The sequence below is a fragment of the Oncorhynchus kisutch genome, linkage group LG22 (assembly GCF_002021735.2).
Source record: "Oncorhynchus kisutch isolate 150728-3 linkage group LG22, Okis_V2, whole genome shotgun sequence".
NCBI lineage: Eukaryota > Metazoa > Chordata > Actinopteri > Salmoniformes > Salmonidae > Oncorhynchus > Oncorhynchus kisutch.
The window spans coordinates 32,571,376-32,591,801 of NC_034195.2; the positions used below are offsets into that span (position 1 = coordinate 32,571,376).

The window sequence follows — 20,426 nt, forward strand, 5'->3', positions numbered from 1 at the left end:
AAGTACATTAGAGTGTCTAGTTTGAAAAACAGACGCCTCACAAGTCCTCAACTGGCAGCTTCATTAAATAGTACCTGCAAAACACCAGTCTCAACGTCAACAATGAAGAGGCGACTCGAGGATGATGGCCTTCTAGGTAGAGTTGCAAAGACAAAGCCATATCTCAGACTGGCCAATAAAAAGAAAAGATTAAGATGGGCAAAAGAACAGACACTGGACAGAGGAACTCTGCCTAGAAGGCCAGCATCACGGAGTCTCCTCTTCACTGTTGATATTGAGATGGGTGTTCTGCAGGTACTATTTAATGAAGCTGCCAGTTGAGGACTTGTGAGGTGTCTGTTTCTCAAACTAGACACTCTAATGTACTTGTCCTCTTGCTGGACTGGGGAAAGCTGTTTAGGTACAATTCTCTGCATGTTTAGAGAAACAACTCTGAGCTAGAGTACCTGTAAACCAGCAATCTAAAAATGTCCTCTGTAAAATCTTGAAATTTACCAAACCAAAACCACAAATCATGCACACAAAAATCTATGTTGTGACAGTAAAATTAAATGTTCTTGAAATCAACTTGATAAAAAATGTATTAATCAAATTGATTAAAATAATAAGAATCCAAGAATCCTTTAACAGAAGTCTTATTTGTGGAGCCAGTCATGATGGATATGAATGGGTAGTTGTCTCTCCATCTAGTCCTACTGTACTGAGACAGATGGTTGCTAGGAGCATAACTAACCATAACTCGTCATATTATCAAGTTAATAACAAGACACCACAGAGACCAACACCCCTCACCTGAACACACACAGGTTCTATAGAGTATCTAGTGTACACATGTAACACTGTATATGGATGTAGATATTTAGTACAAATATATGCTTTGCCTCATTCACTAGTTCTATCCTCCCTATTGAAGATATGGCAGAAACAAAACCTTTCACCATGTAGATTGGATGAGAATAGCTGAAACAGGACATGTTCACGGGTGTGAACATGCAGAGGACAAAGTGTTGACTGCTAGCAGGTTTAGTGTTATGAAGAACTAAAAATACAAAGATACTGACGGGCTCTCAAGTTAACCGACTGAACACACACCTCCCCTGGACCATGCAGTACCACTATGAGTATTGCTAACAATATTCTAATTAAGTTAAATAAGTTGTCCTTTGCTGCACTCAGTGATGGTAGCCCTTTAAGGACAAACAGTACAGTGGACCCTTGGCCAGTAAATGTACAGTAACCATGTAGCGTTAGTTAATTGGTTGGTTGAATGAATGAATGAAGGAATGAATGAAGGAAGGAAGCTAGAACAGGAGCTGTTAATGGGTTTGGATGAGAGGCCTGAGGCAGGATTAGTCCCTACAGGATCAATGGTACACACATACAGGTGGACCTGAGGACTAGAGGAGACTACCATTACACAGACAGCAAGAGAGAGAGAGAGAGAGATATTCCACAAAATGAGGTGGAAACTGAGCTTCCTAACCTCCTGCCAAATGTATGACCATATTAGAGACACATATTTCCCTCAGATTACACAGGCCTACAACGAATTCGAAAACAAATCCAATTTTGATCAACTCCCATATCTACTGGGTGAAATACCGCAGTGTACCATCACAGCAGCAATATTTGTTACCTGTTGCCACAAGAAAATGGCAACCATATATATATATATACACATACATACAGTGCCTTGCGAAAGTATTCAGCCCCCTTGAACTTTGCGACCTTTTGCCACATTTCAGGCTTCAAACATAAAGATATAAAACTGTATTTTTTTGTGAAGAATCAACAACAAGTGGGACACAATCATGAAGTGGAACGACATTTATTGGATATTTCAAACTTTTTTAACAAATCAAAAACTGAAAAATTGGGCGTGCAAAATTATTCAGCCCTTTTACTTTCAGTGCAGCAAACTCTCTCCAGAAGTTCAGTGAGGATCTCTGAATGATCCAATGTTGACCTAAATGACTAATGATGATAAATACAATCCACCTGTGTGTAATCAAGTCTCCGTATAAATGCACCTGCACTGTGATAGTCTCAGAGGTCCGTTAAAAGCGCAGAGAGCATCATGAAGAACAAGGAACACACCAGGCAGGTCCGAGATACTGTTGTGAAGAAGTTTAATTTGGATACAAAAAGATTTCCCAAGCTTTAAACATCCCAAGGAGCACTGTGCAAGCGATAATATTGAAATGGAAGGAGTATCAGACCACTGCAAATCTACCAAGACCTGGCCGTCCCTCTAAACTTTCAGCTCATACAAGGAAAAGACTGATCAGAGATGCAGCCAAGAGGCCCATGATCACTCTGGATGAACTGCAGAGATCTACAGCTGAGGTGGGAGACTCTGTCCATAGGACAACAATCAGTCGTATATTGCACAAATCTGGCCTTTATGGAAGAGTGGCAAGAAGAAAGCCATTTCTTAAAGATATCCATAAAAAGTGTCGTTTAAAGTTTGCCACAAGCCACCTGGGAGACACACCAAACATGTGGAAGAAGGTGCTCTGGTCAGATGAAACGAAAATTGAACTTTTTGGCAACAATGCAAAACGTTATGTTTGGCGTAAAAGCAACACAGTTCATCACCCTGAACACACCATCCCCACTGTCAAACATGGTGGTGGCAGCATCATGGTTTGGGCCTGCTTTTCTTCAGCAGGGACAGGGAAGATGTTTAAAATTGATGGGAAGATGGATGGAGCCAAATACAGGACCATTCTGGAAGAGAACCTGATGGAGTCTGCAAAAGACTTGAGACTGGGACGGAGATTTGTCTTCCAACAAGACAATGATCCAAAACATAAAGCAAAATCTACAATGGAATGGTTCAAAAATAAACATATCCAGGTGTTAGAATGGCCAAGTCAAAGTCCAGACCTGAATCCAATCGAGAATCTGTGGAAAGAACTGAAAACTGCTGTTCACAAATGCTCTCCGTCCAACCTCACTGAGCTCGAGCTGTTTTGCAAGGAGGAATGGGAAAAAATTTCAGTCTCTCGATGTGCAAAACTGATAGAGACATACCCCAAGCGACTTACAGCTGTAATCGCAGCAAAAGGTGGCGCTACAAAGTATTAACTTAAGGGGGCTGAATAATCCGTTTTTGATTTGTTAAAAAAGTTTGAAATATCCAATAAATGTCGTTCCACTTCATGATTGTGTCCCACTTGTTGTTGACTCTTCACAAAAAAATAGAGTTTTATATCTTTATGTTTGAAGCCTGAAATGTGGCAAAAGTTCGCAAAGTTCAAGGGGGCCGAATACTTTCGCAAGGCACTGTATATATATATATGTTTATTTATTTTCCCTTTTGTACTTTAACTATTTGAACATCATTACAACACTGTATATAGACACATTTCTTTATTATTTTGGAACTTTTGTTTATCTATTTCACTTGCTTTGACAATGTTATATGTTTCCCATGCCAATAAAGCCCTTTGAATTTAAGTTAATTGAGAGAGACAGAGGGAAGAGACAGAAAGAGAGAGAGAGAGAGAGAGAGAGAGAGAGACCGACAGAGAGACAGAGAGCAAAAGAGAGAAAGAAAGAGGAGGCAATGAGGGCCTACAGAAGAAACTAGATCTTCTGCAAAGATTCTGTCAGACTTGGGCCCAGACGGTGAATCTCAGTAAGACAAAATGAATGGTGTTCCTAAAACAGTTCAGTTGCCATGACAAAAGCTCTATCTAGACACCATTGCCCTAGAGCACACAAATAATTATACCTACCTCAGCCTAAACATCAACACAACAGGTAAATTCCACAAAGCTGTGAGCAATCTAAGAGACAAGGCAAGAAGGGTCTTCTATGCCATCAAAAGGAACATAAAACTCGACATCCCAAATAGGATCCGGCAAAGCAATACTTCAATCAGTTTTATACAACTGGTGGGTCTAATCCTGAATGCTGATTGGTTAAAACTGCATTCCAGCCAGTGTCTATTCCACAAGTTACCACCTGCTAAATCTATGACGTTAAAATGCCTATTTACTCTGTTCCATCTGACTGTGCAATCCACAGTCTCATCAGCCCAGCCAGGCAATTTATAAAGTTGATCTCCACTATAAAAGTATCTAGACATTATCTCACATTTCTTTAAGACTAACATTTAGTTTTCAACAGCGGAGATTTGTATAAACCTTGATGTCTGTCTCTCCGACATTTTCAACATTGTTTCAATATTCAAATTCGATCTCCTGCTGTCCCATAGTAATGAACGTGTCGGAAGTCGGGATGAGACAGACAGGCAGGCAGCATTTCTCAGCAAGTCGAAATCATGAATCTGCTGGCATCATTTTTATGGATATATACAAAAAAAATGTACATTGAAAAAAAGGTCAACACAGCTAATTTGCAGTCTTTCCAGCTTCAGTTTGAAGTGATTGTGTTCCTGTAGATGTGTTGTTAGCTAGCTCCTCTGAACAACACTCCTGACGAGTGAGAACATTTTTATGCCAGGCGAAATCACGCCTCATTAGCTCATTGTTATGGATGTATCCAAATAAATGTCACTAGAAAACAGCTTAAACAAATGCAGCTACTTTGCTGTTATTCTGGCTGCACTTTTTGACGTGACTGTAAGTTATCTGTAGTTGGCTAGATACAGGCTGGCAATGTAACATCAATAGATCTAGATATAAATAGCAAACCTAGATTTGTGTCAGGACTACATCTTGTGGAAGGATGAAATATTATGAATACATTTATCAAAATAAGGGCCTCCCGGGTGGCGCAGTGGTCTAGGACACTGCACCGCCACCAGAGACTCTGGGTTCGAGCCCAGGCTCTGTCGCACCCGGCCGCAACTGGGAGGTCCATGGGGAGATGCACAATTGGCCTAGCGTCGTCCGGGTTAAGGAGGTTTTGGCCGGTAGGGATATCCTTGCGACTCCTGTGGCGGGCCGGGCGCCAGGTGCACGGTGTTTCCTCCGACACATTGGTGCGGCTGGCTTCCGGGTTGGGTGCGCGCTAACCAAGGTTGCCAGGTGCACGGTGTTTCCTCCGACACATTGGTGCGGCTGGCTTCCAGGTTGGGTGCGCTGTGTTAAGAAGCAGTGCGGCTTGGTTGGGTTGTGCTTCGGAGGACGCATGGCTTTCGACCTTCGTCTCTCCCGAGCCCGTACGGGAGTCGTAGCGATGAGACAAGATAGTAACTACTAACAATTGGATACCACGAAATTGGGGAGAAAAGGGGGTCAAATTCAACAACAACAACAAAAAAAGTTTTGTTTTTATCAAAATAAATGTTTTTAATGAAAATATGTCAATCATTATTTTGGCAACCCGTTGTATAAAAGTGATAATGTGCTAGAAGCTGGTGTTTAGAGGTTATATTTGTCACACCTTCCTTGTGATGGTCTCCACCCCCTCCAGATGTCGCTTATTATCCCCGGTGTATATATCCCTGGTGTATATATCCCTGTTTCCTGTCTCTCTGTGCCAGTTCGTCTTGTTTGCCAAGTCAACCAGCGGTTTTCCTTGCTCCTATTTGTTTCCCAAACTCTTTTGGTTCTAGTCCTCCTGGTTTCAACCCTTGCCTGTCCTGACTCCGAACCCACCTGCCTGACCACTCTGCCTGTTCTGTCTTCGAGCCCTTATACCGTTTGGACTCTGATCTGGTTACTGAACCCCTGCCTGGCCTGACCTCGAGACTGCCCTTCGTCTGGTACTGTTTTGGACTCTAACCCGGTTTATGAACTCTCACCTGTCCCGAACCTTTCTTTTGCCTACCCTTTGGATTAATAAATATCGGAGCTCAACCATCTGCTACCTGTGTCTGCATTTGGGTCTCGCTTTGTGTCCTTATAATATTGGGCCTAACAACACCCATGCCAATATATCCTTCAAACACTGGCTTCTTGGGCATTATCACTTAAATAAAACCCATTGCCCCCTATGGTTGTGAGGTCTGGGTTCCACTCACCAATTAAGAATTCACAATATGAGACAAACACCCAATCGAGATGCATGCAGAATTCTACAAGAATATACTTTGTGTACAACGCAAAACATCAAACAATGCATGCAGAGTAGAAATTAGACGATACCCGCTAGTTATCAACATCCAGAAAAGAGCTATTCAATTCTGCAACCACAGAGGAAGAGCTACCCAGACATTCCACCACAAAGCCCTTACCTACAGAGAGAGTAACCTAGAGAAGAGTCCCCTCAGTCAGCTGGAAAGAATCAACCAAAAAAACAGAGCAAATGGGTATGCTATCTGGCCCTAAACAGAGAGTGCACAGTGGCAGAATACCTGACCACTGTGACTGACCCAAAATTAAGACAATAGCCTTGCTATTGAGTAAAGTCACCATAGGCAGACCTGGCTCTCAAGAGAAGATAGGATATGTCCAATGTCCACAAAATGAGGTGGAAACTGAGCTGCACTTCCTAACCTCCTGCTAAATGTATGACCACATGAGAGACACATATTTCCCTCAGATCACACAGACCCACAAATCATTTTAAAACAAGTCAAACATCGATAAACTTCCATATGTGTTTGGTGAAATACCACAATTTGCAAATAACAGCAGCAAGATTTGTGGCCATTTGCCATGACAAAAGGGCAACCAGTGGAGTACAAACATTGTAAATACTACCAATATTTATCTATTTACTTATCTTCCACCACTATTTCGTACTACAACTACAGTATTTGCACATTGCTAAAACATAGCTGATAATATAACACTTGAAATGTCTATCTTTTTTAAACCTTTGAGTGCAATGTTTATTGTTAATTTCTCAGAGTTTTTTGGTGATATTGTTAAATTGCTAAAGCAAGTGAAATAAACAATGTAAATCAAATCAAACTTTATTTGTCACATGCACCGAATACAACAAGTGTAGACCGTGAAATGTTTACTTTACAAGCCCTTAACAAACAGTGCAGTTCAAGAAGAGTTAAGAAAATATTTACCAAATAAACTAAAGTAAAAAATGTAAAGAGTTATACAATAACATAACAATAACGAGGCTATATACAGGGAGTACCGGTACCGAGTCAGTGTGCGGGGGCACAGGTTAGAGGTCATTTGTACATGTAGGTAGGGGTGACGTGACTATGCATTGATAATAAACAGCGAGTAGCAGCAGTATACAAACAAACGTTTAAACATGTGTTTCCCATGCCAATAAAGCCCCTTTTAAATGAATTGCGAGAGAGAGAGAGAGAAGGAGAAATAGCGAGAAGGTGAGATCGGCTAACAGCGACCATTCATTTCCATTACAGCAAAACAGGAGTTGTTACTGGTTTTTAAATGAAAAAGGAGAGAGGGAGAAAAGAAGACTAATGCTGTAAGCTGAGACGCACCACATCCCTGTATCGCCTTCCAGCAATATTACTAGAGCCTATTCAGGCCTGTTAACAACACCAGACAGCATTACATTTCATGCATTAATCGCCTCATATATGTACATTCCCCATGCATTAAGAGCTAAATTAACACAATAAATAATAGCCAGCTATAGTGACAAATAATTGTCCTCATATTTCCTGTTAAAACGATTCTGTTGAACAAATGAAAATAGCCTTGACGTTAAGATTGAAACACAACTGGTGCTATTTCAATTCTCACTGTGTCTAGTCAATTGGCATAAGCACATTTCACATGTGGACCATGAGGATGTCAAGGGAGCTCGCTACTGGTGGCAATTACTATTGGAATACTGTTTATTATAGCAGGATAATTCATATTCAGTACACTGGGAGACAAGTGGAGGACAAAGGTTAGGTAAATGTGTGTTCATTAGGCATTGACACTACAATACAAACATTACAATTTAGACAATATTTGTAATAATATCAATGGGTTATTTCATTTATAATAGTGTCTGATCATTTTCAATGAAAAACAAGAACCCTATCATAGGGGGAAATAAATGACAGACCGGGTGCAATGCACCATGCGTAATCAGAATCAATAGATCAACAGAGAAACTTTGTTAAAATATCGAAGTGTGTTTTTGATACGTTAGATATTCTGTATTTTAAGAGAAACAAAGGGACTGATGAGTGTAAAGATCGGTGTATTATTCAGATCGCCACATTGCACCTGAAAGAGCTTCTGTGCCCTCTTTTGGAGGAACAAAAAAACACCATCTCACTCACTGGAAAGTGTCTCGGTAAGAGGACTATGTTACAGGTAATAAGCTACATCAGCTTTATCCATTTGACTAAATATGTTTAGTGACAGAAGGCCTATATGTTTTTGCATTTGACTAGTTCATTTTTACCTGACAAAAGTTGTTTCTCTCGAATGACTTCAACATGATAGCCAGAGTTCAGCTCTTTATTCTACCCTGGATGCTATCCTTGTTGTTTTGTTCCTTCTTGAGAATAACCAGGTACAAACCTGACTGTGTTGCAGAACCTCTGGCCCAAAGTAATATATACTAACAAGTAATTATGTGTGGGAAGCTGAGATAGTCTACAACCACATGAGTTCAGTCGCGGTCTGAAGTCATTATAAATCTGAAAACAACAACACTGTTTTACAACCATCTTTAGTGATATACTCACTCCATTTACAAAGCTAGAACTTTAGGAGAGAGGAATGATTTGAATACAAAGACAATTAACGATTTTATGTTTGTTTAATTTTCCTCGCGCTGTCGTTATCTCCCTGCAACTGAAGCGGTGACTGTGGATAAATGGCTGCTACTTGTGCTAATTTACACAGAGAAATACCTTTGTTTCCAGGGCCATTATACAGTGAGCCATGCATTTTCTCCCCATAAATGGCCATCATTCATTACAGTTAACAATGACATCCAATTCAGCTCAGTTAACCCTTTACACGTGTGGGAATTGGCCTGTACGGCTAGGCCTAAATCGACATGATTCTTACAGAAGAAAAGCTTATGCAAAAGCATGGTAGCAATTAAACGGTTTGGAGATTATGGGGAAATTATTAGATCAAAGTTGAGGACACAACAGTTCACCTAACACAAGACTGAATCCAAACATTACACTGTTGATTTATGTGTATATTACATTTACTGTACATTACACTGTTGATTTATGTGTATATTATGTTTACTGTACATTTCACTGTATTTGTTGATAACAAAATCAAAAAATACTCTGGATACATTCAGTAATATAAGATTATTCCTGGAAAATGTGGGGTAGGTGCAACATAAGATAAAAACATGACAAGGGTTTGAGTGAGAGGACTAACTGGTGTCTCCAAGTGGCCACACACCTCTCTAAACTGTGCACAGTTCCTAAGTCATTTCAATGCACCTTCATGGCTCAAAGAAGAGTCTTCAACTATAAGGTGTTTTTTTTTATCTTTCCTAGCTGTGCTGTTGAGGAACTAGAGCAAGAACACTTGTAGTTGTTTTGTTTGGAACACAACTCTGCATCCTCACCATCACACAATTACAATTACTATCTGCCATTTTCAACCCGTATACAGGTATGAGTGAAAAGTGCTACTGACCTTCAATACAATCATGTTGGGTATTAGTGAATTACTTGTTCAGTCTAAGTGTAACATTTCATAGTGTTTATGGATGCCTGGTTTAAAGGCATACAATGAGGGGGACGACAGAGAAGCACTGTCAGGACCAGACAAAACAATTGTGGTACACCACCCCCACCTACTGGTGAAATAATGAAGGTGCATTTAACTATATTGAGGCATAAATAAGTTAATTACACAGGCACATGTGCATACACACACACAGTCCAAAACTCACCGATGCCAGAGTTTCCCCCGGTGATGAGGACCACCCTGTCTGAGAGGTCACGACCCTGCAGGATCTCCAGAGCTGCAGTGTTCCCGTCGTAACGCTTCGGCTTCACCAGCACGTCCTCCACCGTGAACGCCTGCCGCGGGTCAAAGTAGGTCTTCCTCTTGTTAATGTGACTGTTAGTGAAGGGGCAGGGATAGAGGGAGAGAAAGAGAGAAGGGTGAAGGAGTAGATTGTATGTTGTATTTTTTACCAAATGAAATACCCAAGTTCAGATGAGACAAGACGACACTAAGCTAAGTGGTTGTGCGGATGCTCCAACAGGTCCCTCTCTACCAAATCAATGCCTCATGAACAGTCTCAGGCAGACAGTGGGGAATGGTTAGGCTGCTCACAGCCATGGGTCTACTTTACACCAGTGGGGAGATATCAAATCAAATTGTATTTGTCACATGCGCTAAATACAGCAGACCTTACATACAAGCCCTTAAACCAACAATGCATGATTTTTTAAAAAGTAACTAAGAAATTATTTGCATAAAATAAATAAACTAAAGTAAAGAATAAAAATAACAATAACGAGGCTATGTAGAGGGGGTACCGGTACTGAGTCAATGTGCAGGGGTACAGGATAGTCAAGGAAATTGATGTAATATGTCCATGTAGGTAGGGGAAGGTGACTATGCATAGATAATAAACAGCAAGAAGCAGCAGAGTAAAAAATGGGGTCAATGCAAATAGTCCAGGACGCAATTTGATGAACTGTTCAGCAGTCTTATGGCTTGGAGGGTAGAAGCTGTTCAGCAGTCTTATGGCTTGGAGGGTAGAAGCTGTTCAGCAGTCTTATGGCTTGGAGGGTAGAAGCTGTTCAGCAGTCTTATGGCTTGGAGGGTAGAAGCTGTTCAGCAGTCTTATGGCTTGGAGGGTAGAAGCTGTTCAGCAGTCTTATGGCTTGGAGGGTAGAAGCTGTTCAGCAGTCTTATGGCTTGGAGGGTAGAAGCTGTTCAGCAGTCTTATGGCTTGGAGGGTAGAAGCTGTTCAGCAGTCTTAGGGCTTGGAGGGTAGAAGCTGTTCAGCAGTCTTATGGCTTGGAGGGTAGAAGCTGTTCAGCAGTCTTATGGCTTGGAGGGTAGAAGCTGTTCAGCAGTCTTATGGCTTGGAGGGTAGAAGCTGTTCAGCAGTCTTATGGCTTGGGGGTAGAAGCTGTTCAGCAGTCTTATGGCTTGTGGGTAGAAGCTGTTCAGCAGACTTATGGCTTGGAGGGTAGAAGCTGTTCAGCAGTCTTATGGCTTGGAGGGTAGAAGCTGTTCAGCAGTCTTATGGCTTGGGGGTAGAAGCTGTTCAGAAGTCTTATGGCTTGGAGGGTAGAAGCTGTTCAGCAGTCTTATGGCTTGGAGGGTAGAAGCTGTTCAGCAGTCTTATGGCTTGGGGGTAGAAGCTGTTCAGCAGTCTTATGGCTTGTGGGTAGAAGCTGTTCAGCAGACTTATGGCTTGGAGGGTAGAAGCTGTTCAGCAGTCTTATGGCTTGGAGGGTAGAAGCTGTTCAGCAGTCTTATGGCTTGGGGGTAGAAGCTGTTCAGAAGTCTTATGGCTTGGAGGGTAGAAGCTGTTCAGCAGTCTTATGGCTTGGAGGGTAGAAGCTGTCCAGCAGTCTTATGGCTTGGAGGGTAGAAGCTGTCCAGCAGTCTTATGGCTTGGAGGGTAGAAGCTGTCCAGCAGTCTTATGGCTTGGAGGGTAGAAGCTGTTCAGCAGTCTTATGGCTTGGAGGGTAGAAGCTGTTCAGCAGTCTTATGGCTTGGAGGGTAGAAGCTGTTCAGCAGTCTTATGGCTTGGAGGGTAGAAGCTGTTCAGCAGTCTTATGGCTTGGAGGGTAGAAGCTGTTCAGCAGTCTTATGGCTTGGAGGGTAGAAGCTGTTCAGCAGTCTTATGGCTTGGAGGGTAGAAGCTGTTCAGCAGTCTTATGGCTTGGAGGGTAGAAGCTGTTCAGCAGTCTTATGGCTTGGAGGGTAGAAGCTGTTCAGCAGTCTTATGGCTTGGAGGGTAGAAGCTGTTCAGCAGTCTTATGGCTTGGAGGGTAGAAGCTGTTCAGCAGTCTTATGGCTTGGAGGGTAGAAGCTGTTCAGCAGTCTTATGGCTTGGGGGTAGAAGCTGTTCAGCAGTCTTATGGCTTGTGGGTAGAAGCTGTTCAGCAGTCTTATGGCTTGGAGGGTAGAAGCTGTTCAGCAGTCTTATGGCTTGGAGGGTAGAAGCTGTTCAGCAGTCTTATGGCTTGGAGGGTAGAAGCTGTTCAGCAGTATTATGGCTTGGGGGTAGAAGCTGTTCAGCAGTCTTATGGCTTGGAGTGTAGAAGCTGTTCAGCAGTCTTATGGCTTGGGGGTAGAAGCTGTTCAGCAGTCTTATGGCTTGGAGGGTAGAAGCTGTTCAGCAGTCTTATGGCTTGGGGGTAGAAGCTGTTCAGCAGTCTTATGGCTTGGAGGGTAGAAGCTGTTCAGCAGTCTTATGGCTTGGGGGTAGAAGCTGTTCAGCAGTCTTATGGCTTGTGGGTAGAAGCTGTTCAGCAGTCTTATGGCTTGGAGGGTAGAAGCTGTTCAGCAGTCTTATGGCTTGGAGGGTAGAAGCTGTTCAGCAGTCTTATGGCTTGGAGGGTAGAAGCTGTTCAGGAGCCTTTTGGTCCCATACTTGGTGCTCTGGTACCGCTTGCCGTGCGGTAACAGAGAGAACAGTAGGGTGGCTGGAGTTTTTGACAATTTGACAATCTGATAACGCCTGGTATAGAAATCCTGGATGGCAGGAAGCTCGGCACCAGTGATGTACTGGGCCGTACACACTACCCTCTGTAGCGCCTTGCGGTCGGATGCCAAGCCGTTGCCATACCAAGCAGTGATGCAACCAGTCAGGATGCTCTCAATGGTGCAGCTGTATAACCTTTTGAGGATCTGAGGACACACGCCAAATCTTTTCAGCCTCCTGAGGGGGAATAGGCATTGTCATGTTCTCTTCCTGACTGTCTTGTCATGTTCGGACCATGATAGTTTGTTAACGATGTGGACACTAAGGAACTTGAAGCTCTCGACCCACTCCACTACAGCCCTGTCGATGTGAATGGGGGCGTGCTCAGCCTCACTTTTCCTGTAGTCCACGATAAGCTCTTTTGTCTTGCTCACATTGAGGGAGAGGTTGTTGTCCTGGCACCTCTCTGACCTCCTCCCTGTAGGCTGTCAGATCGTTGTCAGTGATCAGGCATACCACTGTTGTGTCCTCTTAACTTAATGAAGGTGTTGGAGTCGTGCGTAGCCAAGCAGTCGTGGGTGAAAAGGGAGTATGGGAGAGACTAAGCACGCACCCCTGTGGTGCCCCCGTGTTGAGGATCAGCGTGGCGGGCCCTGGACCCTGGGGACGGCCCTTCAGGAAGTCCAGGATCCAGTTGCAGAAAGAGGTGTTTAGTCCCAGGGTCCTTAGCTTAGTGATGAGCTTTGAGGGCACTATGGTGTTGAACGCCGAGCTGTAGTCAACAAACAGCATTTTCACATAGGTGTTCCTTTGTCCAGGTGAGAAAGGGCAGTATGTAGTGCAATAGAGATTGTGTCATCTGTGGATCTGTTGGGGCGGTATGCAAATTGTAGTGGGTCCAGGGTTTCTGGGATGATGTTGTTGATGTGACCAACGACTAGCCTTTTAAAGCTTTCATGGCTACAGACGTGAGTGCTACGGGGCGGTAATCATTTAGGCAGGTTACCTTGGCGTTCTTGGGCACAGGGACTATGGTGGTCTGCTTGAAACATATAGTTATTACAGACTCGGTCAGGGAGAGGTTGAAAATGTCAGTGAAGACACTTGCCAGTTGGTCAGCGCATGCGCTGAGTACACATCCTGGTAATCCGTCTGGCCTTGCGGCTTTGTGAATGTTGACCTGTTTAAAAGGTCTTACTCACATCGGCTACGGAGAGCGTGATCACACAGTTGTCCGGAACAGCTGTTGCTGTCATGCATGGTTGAGTGTTGCTTGCCTTGAAGCAAGCATAAAAGGCATTTAGCTCATATTGTAGTCTCGCTTCCCTGGGCAGCTAGTGGCTGGGTTTCCCTTTGTAATCCGTAATAGTTTGCAAGCTCTGCCACATCCGAAGAGCGTCAGAACCGGTGTAGTAGGATTCAATCTTAGTCCTGTATTGACACTTTGCCTGTTTGAAGGTTTGTCGGAGGGCATAGCGTATTTCTTATAAGCATCCGGATTAGTGTCCAGCTCCTTGAAAGTGGCAGCTCTAGCCTTTAGCTCAGTGTGGATGTATTATGTACAAACTAAGCGAAAAAACACACAGAATAGCACAATCGGTTAGGAGCCAGTAAAATGGCAGCCATCCCGTCCGGCGCCATACATTTTTGGTAGCACTTTATGTTACGGAACAGTTTCCACTGCTATTTGCCTGGTATTGAATAAAACATGTAACTGATATGAATATGGTGCTTATTTAACTGAAGCCCTAAGAAACAAACAAGTAATTAGTAGGTTATTACTGTGTATTTGCCATACCTTGTCATTCTTTTTTAAATGCCTGGTAAATTGATGTACCGTAAAATAAAGTGCTTCCAGTTTTGATTTCTTTACTGTCACCCCTTAACTTGCTGGTTCAGTACATCAGGAAATGAAGACTTACTCCACATAGAAGACTTGTCCTTTGTCATCCATCTCCTGCTCCCATCCATACGGTAGATCTGTGGGGAAGACAATCCTCCAGTTAGACTCCTCAAGTCATTCAGAAACATGATTCATACCATTAACTCATTATCTCTGAATGGTCTGTTACTGAATGCCATCCTAACTGAAGGAGACATATACAATAGCAGAATTGTATGTGTATCAGTGTTTTGGCCTCTCAGTATGAACATTCAGGTGCACCCAGAGTCATGATACACACAAGATTGGGTCCAATGTGGATAAGTAATGACAATTACACACTTGCAAAAAGGCATATTGAATGGTTGCCTGACGACGCTGCTCTATTGTTCACTACATACTTAGGTCTGAGACTGCCATCATTGAAGTCATTTGTGATGATGTCAAAATGAGGGGTGTTGTACAAAAAGTAATCAGCGATTGGATCATCACTAACCAATCAGAGTATCAAAGCCAAAAACTGATTTTCTAAACGCCACTTTCTGCACGTGTGTTCTGGATCTAGCCCAACCCATCGGGTCAAGAATTAATTTCCATTCTAGAAATAGTCTGGAAGGTACTCAGACTCATTGCGGGGAAGAAACTAGCGTCCGTGGGCGTAGCAAGGAGCTTGGGTAGCCAGGCAAATTGAATGGGGTGGGATGTAAGGGGTTGGTGGGAGAAAGAACAAAGTAGAGAATGGGGTCTGCCCGGAGAATAACTCGAACCTCCAGCACAGCGTCTCTTCTTCCCTGTTTTGGGATGATCCCACTGAGTCTTCATTTCCTCATGACTGTGGAGAGAGAGACACAGATAATCCATCAAACTAGCTAGCAATTACTGATAGCACTGCTCTATTCTGTGCGCAATATTGCATCGATGTTACAGCCAAATGCTTGTATGTTCAAGGACTGGTTTATGGGAAGCATAACACTGCCATAAAATCAAGCGGCACTGGTTGACTATGAGCAATGCGCAATAGTTCATTTTCGCTTACTTCGCATAGTAAACCCATCCATCCTTCGTAGATCTCTCTTCCCATCCTGGGGGCAGCTCATCCTCGCTGTCTGTATCGTCCATACCAGCATACTTTAAAGCTGCCATATCCCGTGTTTCTTTCGAATTCAGAGATATAGCAAAATGACAATCTATATTTTGCAGAAGCGACGGAGCTGTGAAAACCGAAATCAGAAACTCTGTGATTATAATCCACTGAGCTATAGTTGTAATCCTGCCTCAGCACTTCCGCAATAATACGGTGATGAGTTTTATGTCGGCGAAGTGTTGTTTGGGTAATGAAGTCATGCAGGAGTAAAGTCATTCCGATCCTCAGTTCAAATAAGATACTGAAACATTACAGTTACAAAAATGGCAACACTAATATAATTTGTACAATGAATAATGTATGCATACCGTAAATGACCATGTGTATCATACATTTTAGGGGTAACAAAGTGACAAAATTTACTCATCCAAAACTGCGTCTGCGCACGAGAATGGGAGGGGTTTCGAGGGGCTGAACCGCGTTAGCATATTAGCGAGGGTCAGGGTGCTATTCGGGTTCCTTGGGACGTCCCTAACCCCTTAGCTATTTTAAACCTCAATGTCAATGCGGTAGGGACGTTGCAATGATCCAGATACCGACATATGAGCAATTGCGAGTGGGCATCAGAAACAGATTATCGTTCTCATGGCAGCATGATATTATACTGGTAGCACGATTACGGATTTTTCCCCTTCAAAATAAGAGTCCCCCTACAAAACATGATATATTTGGGGAGTTTCGATTTTACACTTTAGTACAATACAACAGTTTTTCACAGCATTGCAACCACCTTTAAAAACAATTATAGACCATTTGCATTACTTTTATTTTTAATATTGTATTATTTATACCAGCATTTCTTTAGAAAGTTTACACAAATACTGGTATTTTGAAAGCTACTAGTATATTGAAGGCTATATGTAGGGATCCCGACTGAGACATCACTGCAGTGCCTGGTTCGAATCCAGGCTACATCACATTCGGCCATGATTGGGAGTCCCATAGGGCAGCGCACAATTGGCCCAGCGTGGTCCGGGTTTGGCCGGTGTAGGCCGTCATTGGAAATAAGAATTTGTTCTGACTTGCCTAGTTAAATAAAAAAATATGTAAAGAAATACACTTTTAATAAAATGCAAATATATAACATTGGAATTACTGAATAGAGTCTACAAAACTTAAATGTATCGAATAAGGACAAACCACCTGGTACCGACAACATGTATGGTCAATTTCTGAGGTTTGTATCAGAATACATTGTGACTCCTGTTTGCCACATCTTCAATTTAAGCCTAGAAAGACGCTGTGTGTCCTCAGACATGGAGGGAGGCAAAGGTCATACCACTACCCAAAAATAGCAGAGCACCCTTTAATGGTTCAAACAGCCAACCAATCAGCCTGTTACAAGTGCTTAGCAAACTTTTGGAAAAAATGTTGTTTGTTCAAATACAAAGTTATTTTACAGAAAACAAATTAACAAATTTTCAGCATGATTATAGGGAAGGGCACTCAACATGCTCAGCACTGACACAAATGATTGATGATTGGTTGAAAGAAATTGATAGTAAGAAGATTGTGGGAGCTATTGTGTTTGACTTCAGTGTAGCTTTTGATGTCATTGATCATAACCTTTTTTGAAAAAACTTAGGTGTTATGGATTTGCATCCTCTGCTTTATTATGGATTGGGAGTTACCTATCTAATAGAACACAGAGGGTTTTCATTAACCAATGCCTCTCTCATGCAAATTCAGTTGATTGTGTTGTACCGCAGGGCAGCTGGCTAGGGCCATTATTGTTTTCAGTTTTTAGAAATGACCTTCCACTGACCTTGAATAAAGCCTGTTTGTCTATTTAAGCTGACGACTTAACAGTATACACATCAACTGCAACAGTAAAATAAATAACTGAGATATTTAACATAAAACTCCAGTCAGTTTATGAATGGTTAACTAGCAAAAGGCTGGTGCTGAATATCTCAAAAACTAAAAGCATCATTTTTGGGACAAATCACTCGCTCAACACTAAACCTTGTTCAGATCTATTATTGAATAATGTGGCTATTGGGCAAGTGGAGGAGACTAAACTGCTGATTGTAACCCTAGATAGCAAGCTGTCATGGTCAAAACATATAGACTCAATGGTTGCTAAAATTGGAAGAGGTCTGTCGATGATAGGGCATTGCTCTGCCTTCTTGACATCTCAGTCGACCAGATAGGTCCTACAGGCCCCAGTTGTGTCGCACCTGGACTACTGTCCAGCTGTGTGGTCATGTGCTGCAAAGAAGTACATAGGTAAATTGGAGTTGGTCCAGAACAAAGCAGGACGTATCGCACTTAGATGTACACGGAGGGAAAGAGTCAGTAACATGCATGTCAGTCTTTCCTGGGTCAAAGTTGAGGAGAGATTGACTGCTGTCATGACTTTGTCCTGTGGGTGAGGTTTATGACCCCCCCCATAAATACCTTTCTCCCTTTCCTCTCTCTTGACTCTACAGAAGGACTCTTGAAAAGCCTTTGCTAAACATAGAGAGTCTGGGAGCATCAAAAGATGTTGGGAAAGGAACCATATTTCGGTAATCCAACCAGCTGAAAATATGTGTTGGTACTAACTGAATATGATGCCAGATCAGTTGGCGTCTGAGACATTCTTACTGATGATAGGACGACATAAACTGTATCTTGGAAAGTCTACACATTATAGTTATCAGGTTCACATGGAATTGTTGTGCAATTTAAACGTTTAAATATGAAACTATTTGTGAAAAGATTAAATGTAATTTAGCTTCTTAAGGAGAGAAAGGTTTATCATAGAGTAAACTATGGTCAACTCAGTGGCCCTGCCCATGTGAACAGACATTGGTTATAAACTATGAAACACGCCCTTCTCTCCCCTCCTATATAAAGCCCTTGACGAAAATGTAACTTTCTGTTCCGAGGACGTTAGGGCGACAGTTCTACGTTTAAAAGGGCTCAAATAATAAGCTGTTCCAAGGATGTGTGGACTTGTGGTCCCCACGTTGAAAGGACAAAGACCACCTACAGAACTAAGCCAACCTTAGAGAACCTAATGAAATTAGCATTGAATTTCCGGAAGGATGAATTTTGACTATACCAGCCAGAATATAGCATGAGCTTAAAAGTATGACAACTTGGTATGAACTTTGAACTCTTATTCTCCGGAAGTGATACCTGCTAGCCGTTGAGTTAGCAGTCGTCACTAAACGTGGGCTAGGAGAGGACTGACAGAGTATCCATTCTACCACGCTCCAGTTCACCACTAGACAGTCTTCAGAGGACCAGAAATCCATGCTGGACAACCCGGCCTCTCATCAGCCGAAGCGCAGCTCAGAGTAAATATTTATTGCATTCTCCTTTTTCTGCTGCTCTAGCAGCACTGGACAGGCGGGAACACCTGTAGGCAGAAGACGGAGAGACAGCCTGGTGCGGGGGGCTGCCACCGGAGGGCTGGTGCGTGGAGGTGGCACTGGATAGCACTGGATAGACCGGACCGTGCAGGCACACTGGCGCTCTTGAGCACCAAGCCTGCCTAACCTTACCTGGTTGAATGCTCCCGGTAGCCAGGCCAGTGCGGCGAGGTGGAATAGCTCGCACTGGGCTGTGCTGGCAAACCGGGGACACCATGCGTAAGGCTGGTCCCATGTACACCGGCCTGAGGAGGAGCTGGAATGGCACTGGGCTATGCACACACACTGGGGAGACTGTGTGCTCCACCGCATAACACGGTGCCTGCCCGGTCCCTCTCTCTCTCCGGTAAGCACGGGAAGTTGGCGCAGGTCTCCTACCTTGCTTCACCACACTCCCCGTGTGTCCCCCCCAATACATTTTTAGGGCTGCCTCTTGGGCTTCCAGCCTTGCTGCCGTGCTGCCTCCTCATACTGCCGCCTCCCCGCTTTCGCTGCCTCCAGCTCTGCTTTGGGGCGGCGATATTCCACTGGGAACCGTCCAAAATCTCCTCCCAAGTCCATTTCTCCAAATATCGCTGCCTCCCCTGCTGCTGCTGCTGCTGCTGCTGCTGCTGCTGCTGCTGCCTGTTACCACGCTGCTTGGTCCTCGGTTGGTGGGTGTTTCTGTAACGGCAGATCTCCTCTTCGTCTGAAGAGGAGTAAGGATCGGACCAAGATGCAGCGTGGTAAGTGTCCATAATGTTTTGAATAAAGACAAATGAACACTCGAACAAAAACAATAAAAGAATACGTGAAATCTACAAAAACCGAAACAGTACCGTGTGGCGACAAACACTCACACGGAAACAAACACCCACAAACCAACAGTGAAACCCAGGCTACCTAAGTATGATTCTCAATCAGAGACAATTAACGACACCTGCCTCTGATTGAGAACCATACTAGGCCGAAACAGAAACCAAACATGGAAAAACAAACAGGCTGCCCACCCCAACTCACGCCCTGACCATACTAAATAAAGACAAAACAAAGGACATAAAGGTCAGAACGTGACAATTACCAGGTCTTTAAGAGCTTATTCGGAAGATAACAGCTCTATAAACATAATTTCGTGGTGCCCCGACTTTCTAGTTAATTATCTACCTGATTAGCTTAATGAGGTAATATTAATTACAGAGAAATTATTTTATACAATAGCATGTCATATCACTTAATCCAGCAGAGCCAAAGACACGACACTGCATCACTATTGGTCTTTGTGTGAGGTATTGATGTGTTGAAGGTACTGAACTGTCTGTTCAAGGAGTTGACACACAGTTCAATCAATTATCGTACAACACAAGACATGCAACCCGAGGTCTCTTCACAGTCCCCAGGTTCAGAACAGAGGCTGGGAAACGCAAAGTATTAAATAGAGCCATGACTACATGACACTCTCTGCCACCCCAGGTAACACAAGCTAGCAATCAAACCAGTATAAAAAAACAGACAAAAGAACACCTTACTGTACAAAGGGGATTGTGAAGAGACACAGCCATTTTATATATATTGTATTGTAATTTGCATTGTACTATGCATTAGACCTAG

The 20,426-nt window shown here is 43.1% G+C and overlaps 1 protein-coding gene across 1 annotated transcript in view; it reads right to left on the reverse strand.

Moving 5' to 3' along the window:
* Positions 1-15,658, reverse strand: part of wwox (WW domain containing oxidoreductase) — a 253,753-nt gene extending 238,095 nt beyond the window's left edge. The window contains exons 1-4 of the mRNA XM_031802167.1: positions 15,370-15,658; positions 15,101-15,165; positions 14,374-14,431; positions 9,727-9,896 (exon numbers count right to left, since the gene is read on the reverse strand). Of these exons, the coding sequence (XP_031658027.1) occupies positions 9,727-9,896; positions 14,374-14,431; positions 15,101-15,165; positions 15,370-15,476 (400 nt within the window). The 5' untranslated portion in view covers positions 15,477-15,658. The remainder of the gene's footprint in view (positions 1-9,726; positions 9,897-14,373; positions 14,432-15,100; positions 15,166-15,369) is intronic.
* Positions 15,659-20,426: the final 4,768 nt, after the last annotated feature.